The sequence below is a fragment of the Schistocerca cancellata genome, chromosome 3 (genome assembly GCF_023864275.1).
Source record: "Schistocerca cancellata isolate TAMUIC-IGC-003103 chromosome 3, iqSchCanc2.1, whole genome shotgun sequence".
In the NCBI taxonomy this organism is placed as follows: Eukaryota; Metazoa; Arthropoda; class Insecta; order Orthoptera; family Acrididae; genus Schistocerca; species Schistocerca cancellata.
The window spans coordinates 209,156,528-209,176,605 of NC_064628.1; the positions used below are offsets into that span (position 1 = coordinate 209,156,528).

At 37.7% G+C, this 20,078-nt stretch overlaps 1 protein-coding gene across 1 annotated transcript in view; it reads left to right on the plus strand.

Annotated features, from left to right (window-relative positions):
- The window catches only part of LOC126176227 (uncharacterized), a 327,159-nt gene extending 319,455 nt beyond the window's left edge, over positions 1 to 7,704 (plus strand). Inside the window, exon 9 of the mRNA XM_049923372.1 lies at positions 7,535 to 7,704. Coding sequence (XP_049779329.1) covers positions 7,535 to 7,704 — 170 coding nt within the window. The remainder of the gene's footprint in view (positions 1 to 7,534) is intronic.
- Positions 7,705 to 20,078: the final 12,374 nt, after the last annotated feature.

Below are 20,078 nucleotides of genomic sequence, written 5' to 3' on the forward strand. Positions count from 1 at the left end.
GTCCACATCTGCTGTGGCCATTTCTGGTGGTATTATTTATTTCCGGGCATTCCATTTTCCATTCTTGCCCATTTCCACTGTTTTCTCTGGTGGCGGCCGTGCCAATGGATTCTGTACTAGGTCTGCATCCGCCAGGTGCATTCCCAGCACTATCAATATGATGCAAACATTTCTATGCTGTTGGCAACTGCTCTACCTTCCTATGGTGCCCTTGTGGTTTTAGTACACCCCTACAAGGTGCACTTCCTGCTGAATTAGGCTGCTGTGGGAATTGCGTATTCTGTCTGTGCACGCCACAGCAATCTCTCACAGCAGTTGCTGCCATCTGCAGTTCTGTATTGTTTCTGTTCCTAGCATAGATGGTGCCTGAGGTTTCCAGTGGTTGATGTTGTTGCCTCTCTCGTCCATGAGTGTTACACTTGTCTCCCGAGAAGGTAGTTGCTGCCTGGTGCTCCATGCGAGATTCAAACCCATGACTTACGCTACTGGTTGTCTGAGGTTCATTATCAGGAAAGGGAACTCTTTTCCACTGTTTCTTTTACCATAAATCATCACCATTGTTTCCTTCGTAATTCCAAAGCCAGATTCCACACCATACTGAGCTGGTACCTGCTTCCCAGCTGATCAGGTTCTCTGCCTGCCATCTTGATTTCAATATATTCAGTAATCACACTGTCCAAAAATCTTGGGGTCTGAGCCAGGATCCTGGGTTTATCATAATGCATGGTGTATCAAGTTCCAAGCAATGTTCTGCTGTTGCTGATTTTGTGGCCTGTTGTAGCCTGCTATGTGTCTAGTGTTCTTTACACCTTATTTCAATTGTTCTGGTGGCTTAACTGATGTAAGACATACCACATTCACATGGTATATGGTAGATACCAGGCTTCCTTAACCCCAGATCATCTTTGACTGTTTCAAGGAATGCCCTGATATTGTTTGGTGTGCAGAACACATTTCTGATTTTGTGTTGTTTCGCGATCCTGCTGATCGTAGCAGATATAGGCCCTGCATACGGTAGAAACACTACTAATGTGCCATCTGTGTTCCTTTTCATAAAAAAAATCAAAGATATCATTCTCTAGTTCCACTGTGAACTCTGCTGCAGTGTCTCGAGTTCAGATGGTCATGGAACTCGTCCAGTCTTTTCCGACCATGTGCCCAAATGACAAATGTATTGTCAACGTATCTGCTGAAACAGGTCACCTGGCAGACAGTAGTTTTAAATGCCTCATCTTCAAATCCCTCCATAAACAGATTTACCACTACTGGTGATAAGGGTCTGTCCATTGCTACTCCTTCAGTCTGTTCATAAAGTTGGCCTGCACACAGGATGTAAGCTATGTTAAAATATGCATGAAAAGGTCCAACTGCACTCCATCAAATCCCTCACTTCTTAAACTGAGATCGTCCTGAGGCAGTGACGTTCAACCTCAAAGCTAACCATGGCACCTGTGTTCGAGATTCATAAGTATTTGAGGTGTTCCACAAAGTCCAAGGAGTTGTGGATATTGTGTCCAAGTGTTATATATGTTGCAAGTCCTCATTTCTCCATGCTAACCCCACATGAAAATGATGCTAGTCTATTGTTGTTGTTGTTGTGGTCTTCAGTCCAGAGACTGGTTTGATGCAGCTCTCCATGCTACCCTATCCTGTGCAAGTTTCTTCATCACCCAGTACCTACTGCAACCTACATCCTTCTGAATCTGCTTAGTGTATTCATCTCTTGGTCTCCCTCTACGATTTTTACCCTCCACGCTGCCCTCCAATGCTAAATTTGTAATCCCTTGATGCCTCAGAACATGTCCTACCAACCGGTCCCTTCTTCTCGTCAAGTTGTGCCACAAACTCCTCTTCTCCCCAATTCTATTCAATACCTCCTCATTAGTTATGTGATCTACCCATCTAATCTTCAGCATTCTTCTGTAGCACCACATTTCGAAAGCTTTTATTCTCTTCCTGCCCAAACTATTTATCATCCATGTTTCACTTCCATACATGGCTACACTCCATACAAATACTTTCAGAAACGACTTCCTGACACTTAAATCTATACTCGATGTTAACAAATTTCTCTTCTTCAGAAACGCTTTCCTTGCCATTGCCAGTCTGCATTTTATATCCTCTCTACTTCGACCATCATCAGTTATTTTGCTCCCCAAATAGCAAAACTCCTTTACTACTTTAAGTGTCTCATTTCCTAATCTAATTCCCTCAGCGTCACCCGACTTAATTCGACTACATTCCATTATCCTTGTTTTGCTTTTGTTGATGTTCATCTTATATCCTCCTTTCAAGACAATGTCCATTCCGTTCAACTGCTCTTCCAAGTCCTTTGCTGTCTCTGACAGAATTACAATGTCATCGGCGAACCTCAATGTTTTTATTTCTTCTCCATCGATTTTAATACCTACTCCGAATTTTTCTTTTGTTTCCTTTACTGCTTGCTCAATATACAGATTGAATAACATTGGGGATAGGCTACAACCCTGTCTTACTCCCTTCCCAACCACTGCATCCCTTTCATGTCCCTCAACTCTTATAACTGCCATCTGGTTTCTGTATAAATTGTAAATAACCTTTCGCTCCCTGTATTTTACCCCTGCCACCTTTAGAATTTGGAAGAGAGTATTCCAGTCAACATTGTCAAAAGCTTTCTCTAACTCTACAAATGCTAGAAATGTAGGTTTGCCTTTCCTTAATCTTTCTTCTAAGATAAGTCGTAAGGTCAGTATTGCCTCACGTGTTCCAATATTTCTACGGAATCCAAACTGATCTTCCCCGAGGTCCTCTTCTACCAGTTTTTCCATTCGTCTGTACAGAATTCACGTTAGTATTTTGCAGCTGTGACTTATTAAACTGATAGTTCGGTAATTTTCACATCTGTCAACACCTTCTTTCTTTGGAATTGGAATTATTATATTCTTCTTGAAGTCTGAGGGTACTTCGCCTGTCTCATACATCTTCCTCACCAGATGGTAGAGTTTTGTTAGGACTGGCTCTCCCAAGGCCGTCAGTAGTTCTAATGGAATGTTGTCTATTCCCGGGGCCTTGTTTCGGCTCAGGTCTTTCAATGCTCTGTCAAACTCTTCACGCAGTATCGCATCTCCCATTTCATCTTCATCTACATTCTCTTCCATTTCTATAATATTGTCCTCAAGTACATCGCCCTTGTATAGACCCTCTATATACTCCTTCCACCTTCCCGCTTTCCCCTCTTTGCTTAGAACTGGGTTTCCATCTGAGCTCTTGATATTCATACAAGTGGTTCCCTTTTCTCCAAAGGCCTCTTTAATTTTCCTGTAAGCAGTATCTATCTTACCCCTAGTGAGATAGGCCTCTACATCCTTACATTTGTCCTCTAGCCATCCCTGCTTAGCCATTTACCACTTCCTGTTGATCTCATTTTTGAAACGTTTGTATTCCTTTTTGCCTGCTTCATTTACTGCATTTTTATATTTTCTCCTTTCATCAATTAAATTCAATATTTCTTCTGTTACCCAAGGATTTCTACTAGCCCTTGTCTTTTTACCTACTTGATCCTCTGCTGCCTTCACTACTTCATCCCTCAGAGATACCCATTCTTCTTCTACTGTACTTCTTTCCCCCACTGCTGTCAATTGTTCCCTTATGCTCTCCCTGAAACTCTGTACAACCTCTGGTTTAGTCAGCTTATCCAGGTCCCATCTCCTTAAATTCCCACCTTTTTGCAGTTTCTTCAGTTTTAATCTACAGGTCATAACCAATAGATTGTGGTCAGAGTCCACATCTGCCCCTGGAAATGTCTTACAACTTAAAACCTGGTACGTAAATCTCTGTCTTACCATTATGTAATCTATCTGAAACCTGTCAGTTTCTCCAGGCTTCTTCCATGTATACAACCTTCTTTTATCATTCTTGAACCAAGTGTTAGCTATGGTTAAGTTATGCTCTGTGCAAAATTCTACCAGACGGCTTCCTCTTTCATTTCTTAGCCCCAATCAATATTCGCCTACTATGTTTCCTTCTCTCCCTTTCCCTACTGTCGAATTCCAGTCACCCATGACTATTAAATTTTCGTCTCCCTTCACTATCTGAATAATTTCTTTTATCTCATCATACATTTCATCAATTTCTTCATCATCTGCAGAGCTAGTTGGCATACAAACTTGTACTACTGTAGTAGGCATGGGCTTCGTGTGTATCTTGGCCACAATAATGCGTTCACTATGTTGTTTGTAGTAGCTTACCCGCATGCCTACTTCTTTATTCATTATTATACCTACTCCTGCATTACCCCGATCTGATTTTGTATTTATAACCATGTATTCACCTGACCTAAAGTCTTGTTCCTCCTGCCACAGGACTTTACTAATTCCCACTATATCTAACTTTAACCTATCCATTTCCCTTTTTAAATTTTCTAACCTACCTGCTCGATTAAGGGATCTGACATTCCATGCTCTGATCCGTAGAACACCAGTTTTCTTTCTCCTGATATTAACGTCCTCCCCACCAACGGCAAGGTCCATGGTTCATGGACAACAACAACAACATCACTTCAGTGTTTTCTACATCTTCTAGACATACAAGAAGCTAATCTGTCTTGTTTTTCAGCCCACTAATGTTGTGATGAAACAAATTAATTTTACTTTTCTGGAAACTATTACATATATTATAGTCCCATCTGTTCTAATTTCTTTTATTGTAATTCGACTATTTGAAGCACAGTATGTTATGGTCAAAACTATGTTGTATATATGCTCCACATAAATTCTGTCACTGATATGCTGGGTCATATGGTCTCAGGATGACAGTGGACCAGATCTCTGGGACAATTCATGGCATGAAAGGCAACCTGAGAAATGGACGGCAACCTGAGAAACTTCGTGCATGGCCCAGGCAGCTGGCCCCACATGAGGTTACGCATGTATTCAAATGGGTTGTATCCAACGTGGATGGACTGATGAAATCATGTGAGGTGATGCTGTATACACTTGAAGTAGTTGGTCGAATATTATCTTTTTGGCGTGAGAAAAGATTGAACTCATCACTGAAATCACCAACGAGGCTGAAATTCATTACACATTGTTCATGCTTGTGTTGATCATTGTTGTAGTTGATAGTATGACACAGTATAATGTCACTACCATGTTTCACACATAACATGGGCAGATATGGGTAGTACAAGGCATCATGCGAATCATTGTGTGGGTCGCTGTTTTGTCCAAGTTGTTTGTGAATGTGGCAATTGTGGGACGGGTCCATTGTCGAAGCAAACACAATCCAACAAAGTACACTTTTTATGTTGAAGTAGCAGTTGCTGTTTGTTGCAGGGTCACCATTGTGGGTATTCCATGTTTGCAGGAAGAAGCAGAAAGCCAGTAAAAGCACTAACTTTATTACTAAACAAGGACATACAACAAAACACATGCATTTGGTACAACTGTAAACAACAAATTGAGTGAGTCAAATGTATTCTCCCTGCAGAAGACTGAACTTGTTGACAAACAGACTTGTTTTTTAATATTTTACATCATCAATGGTCCCCACAAAGGTTTAGATTTTGAATAAGAATAGACTGAAAACAATATTGAACATTCTGATACTGCCAGCTCAACACAGGTTGTTCCTGCAAATGAAGAAAAACTAATGGGCACAGAAAATACTTTACAAATATATTAAAGCTAATAATGTAGAAATGGTTATAATGTTTAAAAATGGAAGGAAACCACAATTGGAGGAACTACAAGTAATTGTGCTATCTTTTGGTAGTGATGAAACTGTCTATAATCATGATCTGATAGATAATAAGCCAATTTCATCTAATAACAGTATAAGTTATGACTCTCAGCTACTACTGACAGATTAGTAGCATCAATTAGTATTTCCAGATTTTTACCTTCTATTCCTTCTGAGAAATTACTGTCACGTGGTAGTACTGAGAGTGTGCCAGCTCCTGGCTATGTTGAGATTATATCACTGTGTGAAACTACTGAGGACTTGCCACCTTCTGTTAATACTAATAATAATTTACCAGCATTTGCTAAAACCAACAATATCTTTATCTATCAGTGATAATTTGTTATCATCTGTTATTACTGGTAACTTACAGTCTATAGTAATGACTGCAAAATTGCTACATTTTTTAATTCCACAGTGGTTATTATTGAAGTTTTACTAAATGATACTATTAACAATAGCTTATTTTACTGCTATATAATTTAGGTTGGATCCCCATTACATATCTTTAATGACAACAGATACAATAGATAATTCACAGGTGAATATTCACATCAGCTATCATTGTCATGAGTCGAATACACAATTAGATAATTAAAGGTTTCAGCAGAAGAAAACGCTAAATCTCAATTTCAAAAGGATTAGTGTGATCACATCATCTGTAACACATAGTTCAATTTGTGCAGCTAGAAATAACTGCCTATTATGTAAACTGATCTGTGCATTGTATTCATTTGTGCATTTGGGCTAGCAGTTCCTTCTGCTGACCCCGTCTATAAGAATACAAATACCTGGGTGTAACAATTTGTGGGAGTATGAAATGGAATGATCAAACAGGTTCAGTAGTAGGTGAAATAGGTGTCAGATTTCAGTTGATTTGTAAGATTGCTTCCAAAAACTCATGTGACACATCCTAGACTACTGCTCATGTGTGCAGACCCACACAAAATAGGAATATTAGGGGATATTGAATGTAGTCCTATACAAAGAAGGGCAGAAAGTTGGGTTACAGGTTTGTTTGACTCATGGCACAAGGAAGTCACAGAAATGCTGAAGAATGTACCATGGCAGATGATTGATGGTAGCTGTCAGCTATCTGACAAACACCTGTTTACAGATTATCTGGAACCAGTACTAAGAGAGTAATCTGGGAATACACTACAGCCTCTTGTATATCACTCCCATGGAGATCACAAAGACAAGATCACACTATTTACAGTGTGAAGAGAGGCATTTATGCAGTCATTCTTTTTGTATTCCGTATGCAAATCGAATGGGAATAAACCTAACATGTGGTACAATGTAAAGAAACCCCATGCATTTCACAGTGGTTTGCAGAGTACATACCAGATATAGATGTCTGTTTACTGTGTGACCTGGACACTGCTTGTGCTCATTAGGAGTTTGAGATAGCAGCTGTATGTATGCCTGTGTGCATGTGTGACATTTACTTGAAAATGAGGATTCTCTAAATTACAACTGTAATAAAGACAATGACCATTATGAGATTTTCACTCTGTGCTGATATGAAACTTCCTAGCAGATTGAAACTGTGTGCCGAACCGAGACTCAAACTCTGGAGTTCGAGTCTTGGTCTGGCACACAGTTTTAATCTGCCAGGAAGTTTCCTTAATGGCCATGTTTAGCAGTTTTCTAAATATTAGTTTGTGGCGATTATCTTTACTTGGTTCTTTGTTGTTGTACATCCAGGATTTTCCAGTATTGTGTAAACAGTTTCTAATATCTGTATTTTATAGAGTCGTTATTAATTAACAAATAAGATACAATCCAGTAAAACACACTCCATATATTACAGGACCCAGTGGATCTGCAATTGCTGGTGCCAGTGTGGGTGCAATTGTTGGAGTAGCTTTCGTGATAGCTGGTGGATGTTTTATCATACACAAGCGCAGAAGAATGCATCAGTCACCGCTCAGTTTTCGTTACCAGAATAATGATTCTCACCGTTCTTCCAACAGTTCATAATTATCAATATTTTTTAATTTACTTCTGAATGTAACATATAATTAAAGAGTATTTAAAAAGTAATTAAGTGCTACATCTAAAAATATTCTGTAACATACTGTAGACATGCTATGTACAACCAAAGGTAATTAAAAAAATAGTTAATAAAAACTACATACACTGCTTTTATACATTAGTATAATAATAGCATATACTGCAAATATATACCCTGCATAATGCAGATATGTTGCAAAAATACTTGGAAGTATCTCATGCTGAATCCTACATCTTGGTTTTCCTTTCTGCAATGACACTTATGCTTTAGTTGTATTAACCCCTTAAATGAAGAAAATGTTTACAAAAAAGCCCTCACTATCCTGTTAGGACCACAAATTTTCATTTGAACCTCCTAAACAACATAGGATACAAGCACTTACTAGTGCAGACATTCTGAATCTAATGTACCGACCCTATGCCACTTTTGGGGTATGTAGCAACAAGTAGTGTGTTCTGAGAGGCTGCTAAAAACAACTACATTTTTATGTCATGGATAAGATGGAAAATGTTACAAGAAGAAAGACTCTTTTGTTGGAAGGAAGAGTAAAACTCTTGAAAATGCTGATGTTCATTGTGGAATATGTGCAGCACTTTCACAGAGTTTAGGGAAGCCTGTGTCCATGCTGAATGTAACTATTAGAAAAGTAAGACTTGGTTTCAGAAATTGCAAATTAAAATTGGCCAAATGTAAAAAGGAAGAAATGTACTAGTTACTTAAAATACACAATATACAAGAAGTGACAAAGAACTGATTTCAGACAGCACATGCTTCCCTGAAATGGTGTTGTGGTATGAGAAAAAGCACTGAAGGTCGCCAATATGCTCAGTATCAAGAATTTTTTCCGCATATAACGAATGGCTCAACAAATTTAAGAAACGTTATATTGTAGTCTACAAAACTGTATGCGATGAAGAAAATACACTGAATGTAGAAACTGTTAGTGAACTGCAGAGTGACAGGTTCTAAGAACTTGCACAACACTATGAACTGAAAGCCATCTTTAATATTGGTGAAGCCAGTCTCTTCTTCAACAGCTTTCCAAATAAAACACTTGTCTTTAAAGGCAAAAACTGCCATGGTGGGAAAAACAGTAAAGTTTGCCTTGCAGTAATGCCAAGTACCAATGCTGATTAGTCTGAAAATATTGTAACCTTTGTGACTGGCAAATAAAGAGAAACCACATTGTTTCAAAAAATTTCCACTAACTGCAGAGCCACTTAACAAAAATAAAAATAACAAAAAAAGGAAAAGTTGCTTGGAGTTGATGCAGAAATGGGAGTCTGTAACAGGAAAAACTTCTCGTTTGTATATTGTAGTGAAATGTGCTGTTAGAAACCATGCTACCAAACTGCTGATACAAGTTGCATCCCTCACATTTGCGCATTATCCACTCTTTCAAAACAAGCTATAGAAAATCCATTGTGTAGAAGTTGTTCAGTTTGATGGGATTAACAAAAGAGCAGCAGCTCTTAGAAACTCTGTTCGTACACTGTATTTACAATAAACTGTATGTATCCTCCTTAATGGTATTTGTGGTGATTCCAGGGAAATTCAGCCTAATAAATTCAGAAGAGTGCCACTCTGTTGAAGAAAGCTCCTATTCTTCAGTTTTATTAAACAGCAGCTGTAGATCTTTTAATGGTAGCTTAATATTTATTGGATTACATTAATTTTTAATAGAAAATAGTTACATACATTTGCAAGAAGACAGGACTGTTTTCAGTGCACTTCTACTTGTCATGCAGCTTTACAGTGAACACTGTTACTTGTCACGCAGCTAACAGGAATAATCTATCCTTGATAACCATGTAATTCATAGGAATCATTAATGAAATACTTTTTAAATTTTATTTTGAAATGGTAGAGATTCCACCATCTTTTGCTGTCTATTAGAATAGAGCTTGTTGAATACTATAATAGCACTCTGAACCCTAGACAAGATGGCAAATTCCATGTGAAAATTATATTGTGTCTTATATGGTGATCTGTGCAAATTACAGTTTGGCAGAAACTGATTTTTACTAAAACCATTAAGGGACGAATGTACAGAGATGTGAGTATAACAGTTCTGACCTTGTTAAAAAGGCCTCTACAAGATGTGCAGATCACTGTTTTACACACTATTCTTACAACTAACTTCTGTTCAACCAATACTTCATTTACTGCAGGTGCACTGCCCTAGCTTGTCTTTATGTCAACACAAAGATATATTTTCAAGGGCAGAAAATTTTGAACGAGCTTCTTGATTACTTTATCTGTAGGTTTATTCAGTTTTAATGTGTTATCTAACTGGAAGTCCTACAAAGCATGCAGGATGACACAGTGAAGCGTGGAAAAGAGGAGAGAGGTGCTGTTACATGTGAAGCTGTAAGGTCTTAAAACTGTGCCTGAATAGCTCATTCGGTATGAGTATTGCCCATGAAACGCAAGGTTCTAGGTTTGAGTTCTCGTCCAACACACATTTATAATCTGACTGGAAGTTTCATAACAGTACACACTCTGGTACTGAAGGAAATATTAATTCTAGAGCACAAGTCATTTTTACATGCCTATTTCATTTAGAATATGACTGTTAATGTCTCTTCTAATATTAGCAAGTCAATTTCATTCTTTTGAAATTGTATAGAATATATCTGTGACTATCTAAGTTTGAGTCTGAACCCTTGATTGATATTTCCATGTAATCAGAACACAGTAGGGCCTACTACTGTTCTCGAAGTCACTGGAATGTATTGTAACATGAAGAAATTCTACCAGTTGTTCTGCTGGAGATGCTGTTTGATGAATGTATTTGCATTTCACAAGAATGCCATGATGAAAATGTGGCACAAAGTTTACCAAGGTCACACACCACACTGATTCAAAAGCTGTCAGAGGAATAAAGTAATGAACTAGCCTAACTGGATGACGATACAGCATAAGTTCTTGAGGGGGACCGACTTTGCATCCATTCATAATTTCATGCGTCATGTACCATCAAGTGCAAAAATATCCAAATGACCTGATTTACACTCTGCTTGATTTGCATGCAGCTTACTTAATGAAACCTCTTGTAGGTTCTCTTCATTGTTTATGGTACAATTGCGTGCCTATACAAAATGGTTTCTACAAGAAACCACTAGAGAATTCGGCAATCAATACAGATAAAAACGAATACTACAACATTACGAGCCTCAGGATACACGATATTAGACATGAGACATTCCTTAATATTGTAAACTGAAATGTACTGCAATATGTGATATTTCAGAAATGTTATTTACGAATAAGAGATTTTGCAAGAAAATCTAGCATTCTAAAGTTCCATGATAATTCATAGTATTCTTGCTCCCTGAAAGTTTTTGCAACCTGTCATTCACTTGGTGAGTAGTTTTCCATAAACTGATTACTGAAATAACCAATTAGCAAAAAAATGTACAACAGTTTATGGAACCTCATAACCATAGTTCTGGCAGGATTGTCCCAAAATTTAAAGTACTGTCCAGGATCCTGGTGAAGAGACTCAGGACACACTTTTATCCCACCTTGTACCAGTTGTTCTGCTGGAGATGCTGTTTGATGAATGTATTTGCATTTCACAAGAATGCCATGATGAAAACGTGGCACAAAGTTTACTGAGGTACTGAATTTGCGAATCATGCAAACGAAGAGAAAGAATGATGTCTGAATATCCTCCCCATCACTATACGTGATTCAAAATACACATTTGCCTATTAAATTAGGGGTTATAGGGTACTTATACGTTTCCAGCATGTTTTGTGTCTAGTATGAGGATTTTAGAACTAGAAAGGATTGGTGTTTGGAAAAATTGTTTTGTCCATTCCCTGATGATAAAATACAAGTCATCAAGTCCTTTTGTTCTGAAGAAGGAAGTTAAAAATGATATGGCAATCAGTGCTACAATTATTTCACCTTTCAATTTGATCCTGCGAGCTGTTTTCAAGATTTTAAGGGTACTAAACACTTGCTCCACCAAGACTCTGGAAAAGGGGAGACAGAGGAGGAGGAAGATTGCTTTTTGTCAAACTGGAGTTTTGGCCGCAGATTTTATATCAAAAACTTTCTTCTATTATACATAGCTGGTTTCAATACATCTAGTCCAAGTTCCTCATGCTTCAGCATTGCATAATTTTTCCATTCAGAATCAAGCTGCTGACAGTTGATTTATTTTTGAAGAACAAGAAAATTCTTTACGACAGGGAGCAAGGAGTTAACAGAGTATGAATGACCAAGTTAGGTTCCAAAACGGAAATTAATTCCAAAATGGGATCTGAGAAGTCAAACTGTCTTTTGATTTGTGGCACAAGCTCTACACAGAAATTCAAGCAACTTTTATAAAAACAATTTATGTCCTGCTGCTGTACTTTAGTGTTGGATTTTAGTATATCAAATGTTTCCTGCGTAGCAATACCCAACTGTTATCTTATCTAATCCAACGATGTGCCTTGGAACAAAATCAGAACACTGATCTTTTAGCATTTCTTCTACTCCTGATTTCCTTTTTATGAAGGAGAGCAACTTCACTTTGAAAAAGGTATTAAAATCTGTAAGTATGCCTAAAACATACATAATGAATTCCAAATTTGTCATGTAGATAATAAGTGCATGATACTGTTCCAATCTGCCCACACATGATTAGACAGACAACCATCGAGTTGCACAAGGAGATAGAATGTTGTGTATTTCAGTACAACATAACACTTGAAATTCTTTAAATGTCTCTCTCCTGCTAAAACTTCTAAGTTTCTCAGAAAACCCTCTATGCTTCTTGGGAGATTTAAGCATGCTTCTGAATAGTGGTGGGCAGGAAATCGCGTATCTGTTAGAAATCACAGTGACTGAGAAGTCACAGATATCACAGTAGCAACTTTACAGAATCTAACTGCGATTTCAGTCACAGTTAGCAGTCGCAAGTAGTATTTCATATTCAAAGACGTGAGCCATCTATTGGTCGAATTTAGCACTGCTTTCTGCGATTTCAGTGACAAGTCGCAACTAAGAGTCGCAAGTAGCAACTAGAAAGCGCGGTTAACAGTGCCATCTGTTGGCCAAAGTTCGTACTACGTCCATCTCTGCGATGCGGTATCAAGTCTAACTGCGATTTCCGTGACAAGTCGCAACTAAGAGTCGCAAGTAGCAACTAAAAAGCGCAGTTAGCATTACCATCTGTTGAGCAAAGTTCATACTACGCTATTCGCTACCGAGTCAAACTGCGATTTCTGTGACAAATCGCAACTAAGAGTCGCAAGTAGCAACTAAAAAGCGCAGTTAACATACTTTTCCTAGTGTCATCTGTTGACCGACGTACGTACTTCATTATGAGAGCCTTGTGCCTCACGAGTTCGATGTGCTGTGTGTGCATATGAAGGGCTTATTTCAATAGTGGTACAAGTCCATTTTTGTTCATTTTGAGATACAGAGTCGTTAAGTTAAATGAGCGCTGACAAATCTGCATTTGAGATACCAGAAATATTCAAGCATATGGCTTCTTGCTAGAGATGAACCTTTATTTATGTCTGTTTGGATCACTAATTTCAGAAGCATTATAGACAGAAAAGTGGAGCTAATGGACTTGTACCACTATTGAAATAAGCCCTTCATATTATATGACGACATGCACATTCAGCATCAGTTATGATTGGTCAAATACTGCTGTGACTCTGAATGTATTATATTAATAAGAAGCAACATTGCCTTTTTCTCCCGAAAATATCAAGTAACGTAAGAAATGTGTTTGATTCTGCTTCCAATATGACAGTTTTGGTTAATACTCCACATGCCTACAGGACTTTGCAATGTTAACACAGAACAACTCAGACATCTGTATAAGTGTAGAGAAATGAAAACAGTCATATGAATGCCTCACTTTTGTTCCGATACAGTTCAAGACTCTGGAGAAAAGTTTTACACCTGGTGTTCTACATGGCAACTTCACACACAAGAACTTTTTGCCGACACTACTACCACCTACATAAGTAAGCTTTTCCTGTGTTACTTTCAAGTAATGCACTTAAGCTATTCCCGATTTAACTGGAAGATCTGTACTTCCCACTTTCATATCAACAGCCTCAAAATGCATATTGTAGACTTCGGGATATGTTACAGGTCAGTGTCACACCAAGATTGTGGAGAAAGGGGGGGGGGGGGGGGGGCGGCATGTCACTCTCCAACAAGTGTTTACCAATAAGTAAGTGGCGGAAAATTATGGGTATAGGACGGCTTAAACATGTGGAAAATGAGATTTTTATAATTCACTCACTGTATTTGACATTTATTATTCCTTTAAAATCGCACAACAACTTCAATAAAACACAGTTTAATCACTCACACACTTATTTCACAATTATTTCATTTTTAAACTGCAAATCCTCTACGAGCTGTCTTGAATCTTCATGAGTCTCTCTCAACAGCCTTGATGTGGATAGATACGTACAGCAACCAGTAATCAGAGTCAGAACTGCGTCTGCAAAAACACAAGGATTATTAAACAATTTTTGCTGTCACTAATTACTAGCAATATAATTGACAGAGTAGATTGCTAATATTTGCTATAATGAATATCACATTTGCAAGAACGATCTCACTGAAGTAATTAAGTCCATCGAAACGCTTAGAAACTAACCTCTCATCTGACGAAAACGGTCTAAAGACGCTGTGGCAATTTCTTCAAATCTGTTGACAATGATATTTTGAGTTATCACTTTACTGAGTGACTGAAATGTAGCTCAGGTACCTGTGAACATAACAATATGTTAGAATTCATTTTCTAAATACGAACTATTACGGTACTATACGCTACTTACATATTAATTACACTATTAATATTTTCACAGTTGTTTCTTTAATACAAAATTAAAGCCAACGGAAGAAAAAACGTAAAACATACTTGCCAATGACAGGTTTGTTGAGATGCAATTTTCTGTGTTGACAGATGTAACTTTTTCATACGGTGGTAAGTCGCAGGAATCACAGAAATCGCAGAAGTAGCAGAAGTCACAGAAATCACAGAAGTAGCAGAAATCGCAGAAGTAGCAGAAGTCACAGAAATCGCAGAAGTAGCAGAAGTAGCAGAAATCGCGGAAGTAGCAGAAATCGCAGAAATAGCAGTGGCGGAGGGATACACGAACTATGTTCCTTAACTGCGACTCTTAACTGCGACAAATCACAGTTAAGAATAACTGATACTGAAAAGTAGCATTCACAGAAATCACTGATATCGGAAAATCGCAGTTTAGCCCATCACTACTTCTGAAGCACAAAGATCAGTCATATCACATGAGATAAAAGTGAATGACGCTCTCCAATCTCCATCCATAATATTATCTGCGTCAACCGATGGAACTTCACACATACCAACGATATTAGTTATAATCTGGCCTGAATCGGTATCAATGCACATTGTTTAGTAACAAATCAGTAATTTCATCCATGATCAGTGAAAAAAAAAAAAAAAAAAAACACGTGCCTGGGTGTCTCAATTTATCATACAAGGGCTCTGGAAATGACTTCCGTAAAACATTCTTAATAACGCTTTAAAGCAATCTTCTGAGCGATTATTGAATCAGAAAAGGCTTTCTTGGAAACAATGTATCCAAGGTGCTCAATGGTTAATTATTGGCACCGATTAGTTAATTAATTTCTGCTATTTTTACGTCGTTGGCATTGCTATTTAGCACTGAAGATATATTAGTAGTAGATGCAAGTTTTCATTTAATTAATATGTTTAGAAGACTTTGTATGCCTCAAAATTTTATGTGAGACACGAAATTCAGGAGCAGCATGCAGATTGTCTACAGAAATCGCACAAACACTTTCTTTATGCAACGATTTATCCACTGTAATTTACTAATTGTACTATTACTAACCACAACCACAAGTATAGCTCGCACTAGAGCATTCAATCCAGTAGTCCAGTATCACAAGATCAACAAGCTCAATATTGGGCTTACGAATTACAGCATACCAGTTCAAACAAACAGCAGAAGCACGAGCAGAGAAACACGGGAATACCCAGGCTCATTCCACAGTGTAACACGTGTCACAATACTGATATTCTTATACCGCGCCTGTACTTACATTTTGAACAGTTAAAGAACGATCTAAATACAAACGAATATGATTGGTGTCAAAATTATCAAAATACTCGCCACTTCATATTACCACCTAAAATAACCACCGACCAAGGTTTTACGCGAAAATCGGGTAACTCTTCAAGTCAAACAAAAATTTTCAGAGTCCAAAAGCGTGTAATACGTATTATTTGTGGAGTAAATTCACGGACGTCATGTAGGAACCTCTTCAAAGAACTGGGTATACTAACCACTGCCTCTCAGTAATTTACTCCTTAATGAAATTTGTCCTAAATTATATATCTCTTTTTCCAACAAACAGCTCAGTTCATATATACAATACCAGGAACAAAAATGATCTGCACAAAGACTTAAAAGCACTTAACTTTAGTTCAAAAAGGGGTCCACTACTCAGGAACACTCATCTTCAATAATTTGCCAGCAAACATAAAAAATTTAGTTACAAATAAAAATCAATTTAAAAGGAGCCTGAAAGACTACTAGTGGCCAACTCCTTCTACTCCATAGACGAATTTTTTAATAGAAACAAATGATGTATTGTATATATTCATACTATTAGTATTGTTATTTCAGCTAAAAAAAAAAAAAAAAGTTGACATGTTCCACATCCACGAGGATCTCCTCAGCATGGATCTATGGAACGAAAAACTAATCTAATCTCCAATTGGCAACACTTGTACACACGATGCCTTTTCTGTGTTCAAATTTGCGCATGCGCGTAAGTTTCCAACAGCGCGACAACGCATGCGCATTTGTGCACGCGTAATTTGCGTCTTTCCGATTTTTAGCAGACGACATGCAACCAGGGCCGTACGTGTTAGATTGTGTAGTGTGTTGAGGTTACGGTGTGAAACGATTTATGTGCAATGAAGTCTGTAGGCGCAAAAGGAAGCACACTTAAGTGTATGGATAATTGCAGACAAAGATAAAAGTCATAACTCATATGGATACTGCTTCTGTTTATCTGAATAAAAATTCGAGATGTGTTGCCTTGAGCGTCGCTTTTTATGTAAAAACTCTCTTCTGTAAAGAATAAGATAACATAAGTTTCGGAGTAGGAAAACTGAGAAGAATAAGCCATAAATTTATGAAAAGTGTATATGAAAACTGTGACGGCTTAATAGCACAACAACTGAGCAGCCTGACATCTGAGTAAAAGAAGTGATGAAATATGTGTGGCTCAACAAGTTACTAAAAATAGAAATGAAGCAAAGAAATGACGAAAAAGAAAACGAAACTGAAAAATACAACCTCCTCTCTTGTGGATTCTGGCGCCTATAAATCCCCAAATTTGTCAAGTCTGGGGATGATAGTAAGTTCTTCACACTTTACGTAACGACTAAGTGTCTCCTTTAAGGGGCTCCGGAACGTCCTATACTTGCAATGTTAAAATGACGCTTATAAATTACATCTTTCTTTCCTCACAAAGTATTTGAGGTAGGAAGTTGAACTTTTTACAGATTATTTATTGGAATATGGGCTACAACTTAACACAGGGATTTTACAAAATTTTAGTTCAGTTATTAAAGATGATTTTTTTTCAATTGTAATGAAAATTCACAACATTTCTTTGCAATTTTTTATTTATATATTCAAAAATATACAGTTTTTTGGAAAAAGGCTGTGTTAAATTATGCAGAAGGTACTGTGTAACATTTACTGAAAGTTTGAAACAAATATGTTTGGAAGATCCTTAGAAAACATGTAATTAGTATGAGAAAATAAAAGTTTTGGGAATCGAGCGACAAAGATTGGATTAACTTTTTAGTGAATTCCAGGTCCATAGGATGGATTATCTTCATCCTCTGCAAACTCCTCCTCCAGCTTCCTCTTGTTCCTCCTCCTGTTTACTCATGCTTGTATTTCTAGACTCTTTACAGCCCTGTCTGCAGCCCGAAGGCGTTCCTTGTCTAAAGCAAGCATCGCTCGTACCGTGTTAGAACCTATCTTCATTCCCATATTTCTAAATACCTTGCACCTTACAATGTTGCCATCATTGAAAGTCGCAACAGCATCATACACACCAAAGTGAAGTGTTTCTATTCCAACAAATACAGTCTTGGGGATTCTCGACCATATAACACTATTTACACTTTCATTGGGGTTTTGAGTTTTTCCGTGAATACACTTTTTCAACAGTTCAGGTGCTGCTAAGTCTCTGAAAATAGGTTTTATCACCTCCATTATTGCATGAGGCAGACTATGCTTATGAGTGTACACTTCACCAGTTAGCAATCCTTTGTTATATTTACACCAACTGTCTTCTTCTTTGGGACACAAGCTATGTTGGGGATTTTCATCGGTTGAAGAAGTATAAAAAAAAGAGCCCAAACAGCCTTCTTCATTTCGTTGACACTGTGTATTTTGCCTAATAGCCATTCCATAATAGTTCTGTATTTTGTCAATTACACTGTCAGTTAACTTTCCCTTTCCATCCAACCCTTTACCATCACTGAGTTTTTGTTTCTTGTACGAAGCTTTCAGTCGCCGAAGTCTTGTTCCCATTTGCTTCTGTACGTGTCCAATACACTCAAATTTCTGCACTACAACATCATCACCATAGGGCTTCAGTCCTTGAACATGTTTGAAACTTTTAGAATCACCGTCACCATGGTAATTAACATATCGCACTTTATCACACGCCTCAGAATGCTGGAATATACTGGCAACACCAGCCACTTCCATTCCTCCACTACTGCCACTATAGTTAGCTTTGCAATTATTTTCATGTGTACCTTTATATTTTTGTGGACATCTACAATACTTTGATATTACTGCTACATCTAAAACTTTCCCTGTATACATGCTGGTGGCAGATACTACACCATGAAGAGATGTGTGTCCCCGTTTATGCCAGGTACCATCGAACGCTGCAGTCAAATCTCTGTTACCATTATTTTCCATTACTGCCTCTTCCACAGCGTTCTTCATAGATTCTATACAGACATCTTCTACTTTAGACCGTATTAATTTATTATAGGTCGTAAACTTGGTTGGGGGATTTGGAAGATTCATGATGCCACAGAAAATTGCACCTGCAGTAGCACCCTTACCAACTGAACGCAAGGAATAAACAAATCTAATGTTGTGTTCGTAGATTTTGCTACCATTTTCTTCAGTTGCAGTTACTGCAACATTGTTCCAAAAGGTGGTCATGTATGAACACTTATCATATTTCAGTTGTATTTCACTAGCAAGTCCTATGTGCTTTATTATGGAGAGTTCCAGACCATCTTCACTACAATGAATACATCTTACACAGTTTGAAAAAATTCCTTTGAGAACCGACATATCAAATATTTCATTCACATCCGATTCGCCCATAAAACATTCATAGTTTTCACTCATTGAACCAAGCTTCTTCTGTGAAGTATTTTCTTTCCCACTTTGACTGCTATGGGCAGGTGTACTTGAGAGGTTAGGTTCACTCACTTGGTTATCGTCTTTATTGTTTACAGTAATAACACATACCTTTGGCTTTCCAACATTTCTCCTTTTCTTAAAAGCCTTCAGAGGATTTCTAATAACTTTACTTTTACTCATTATTATACTTCAACAAAAGAGAGACTCAAGAAACAGAATTAATTACGAATATTTTCGAGATAACGACAGAGTAAATAAACATGAAACAATCGACAATCACACCAGCAATATATATTGAACCATCACAGGTTAGCCACAACACATACTTTATCTCACATCACTAAAATGTACCTGATGAACACGGACGTTAATAATAACACCATTTGACAGCAGTTTAACAGCGCCACAGTAGGTCACGCCCATGTAGAACACATTTCAAAAAAAATTTAAAAATAGTTGTAGTCTTCGGAATTGAATAAATTATATATCTATTAAAAGGTAATAGTCTGCAGATTCAGAAAACGCAAAAAAAGTAAAAATTGAACTTTTCATGATTTTGAGCCTTTCCGGAGCCCCTTAACTATTTCTCAGTTTCACAATAATCGCTTTTATTATTATTTATGTGTTCGTGTTGCATTGTTGCAGTATACAAGAGAATTACATGGTTATGAAACGAGTCATACACTGAAGCGCCAAAGTAACTGGTATAGGCTTGCGTATTCAAATATAGGGTTATGTAAACAGGCAGAATACCGTGTTGCATTTGGCATCGCCTTTAGAAGACAAATGTCTGGCGCAGTTGTTAGATCGGTTACTGCTGCTACAATGGCAGGTTATCAAGATTTAAGTGATATTGAACATGGTGTCACAGTCGGCGCCTGAGA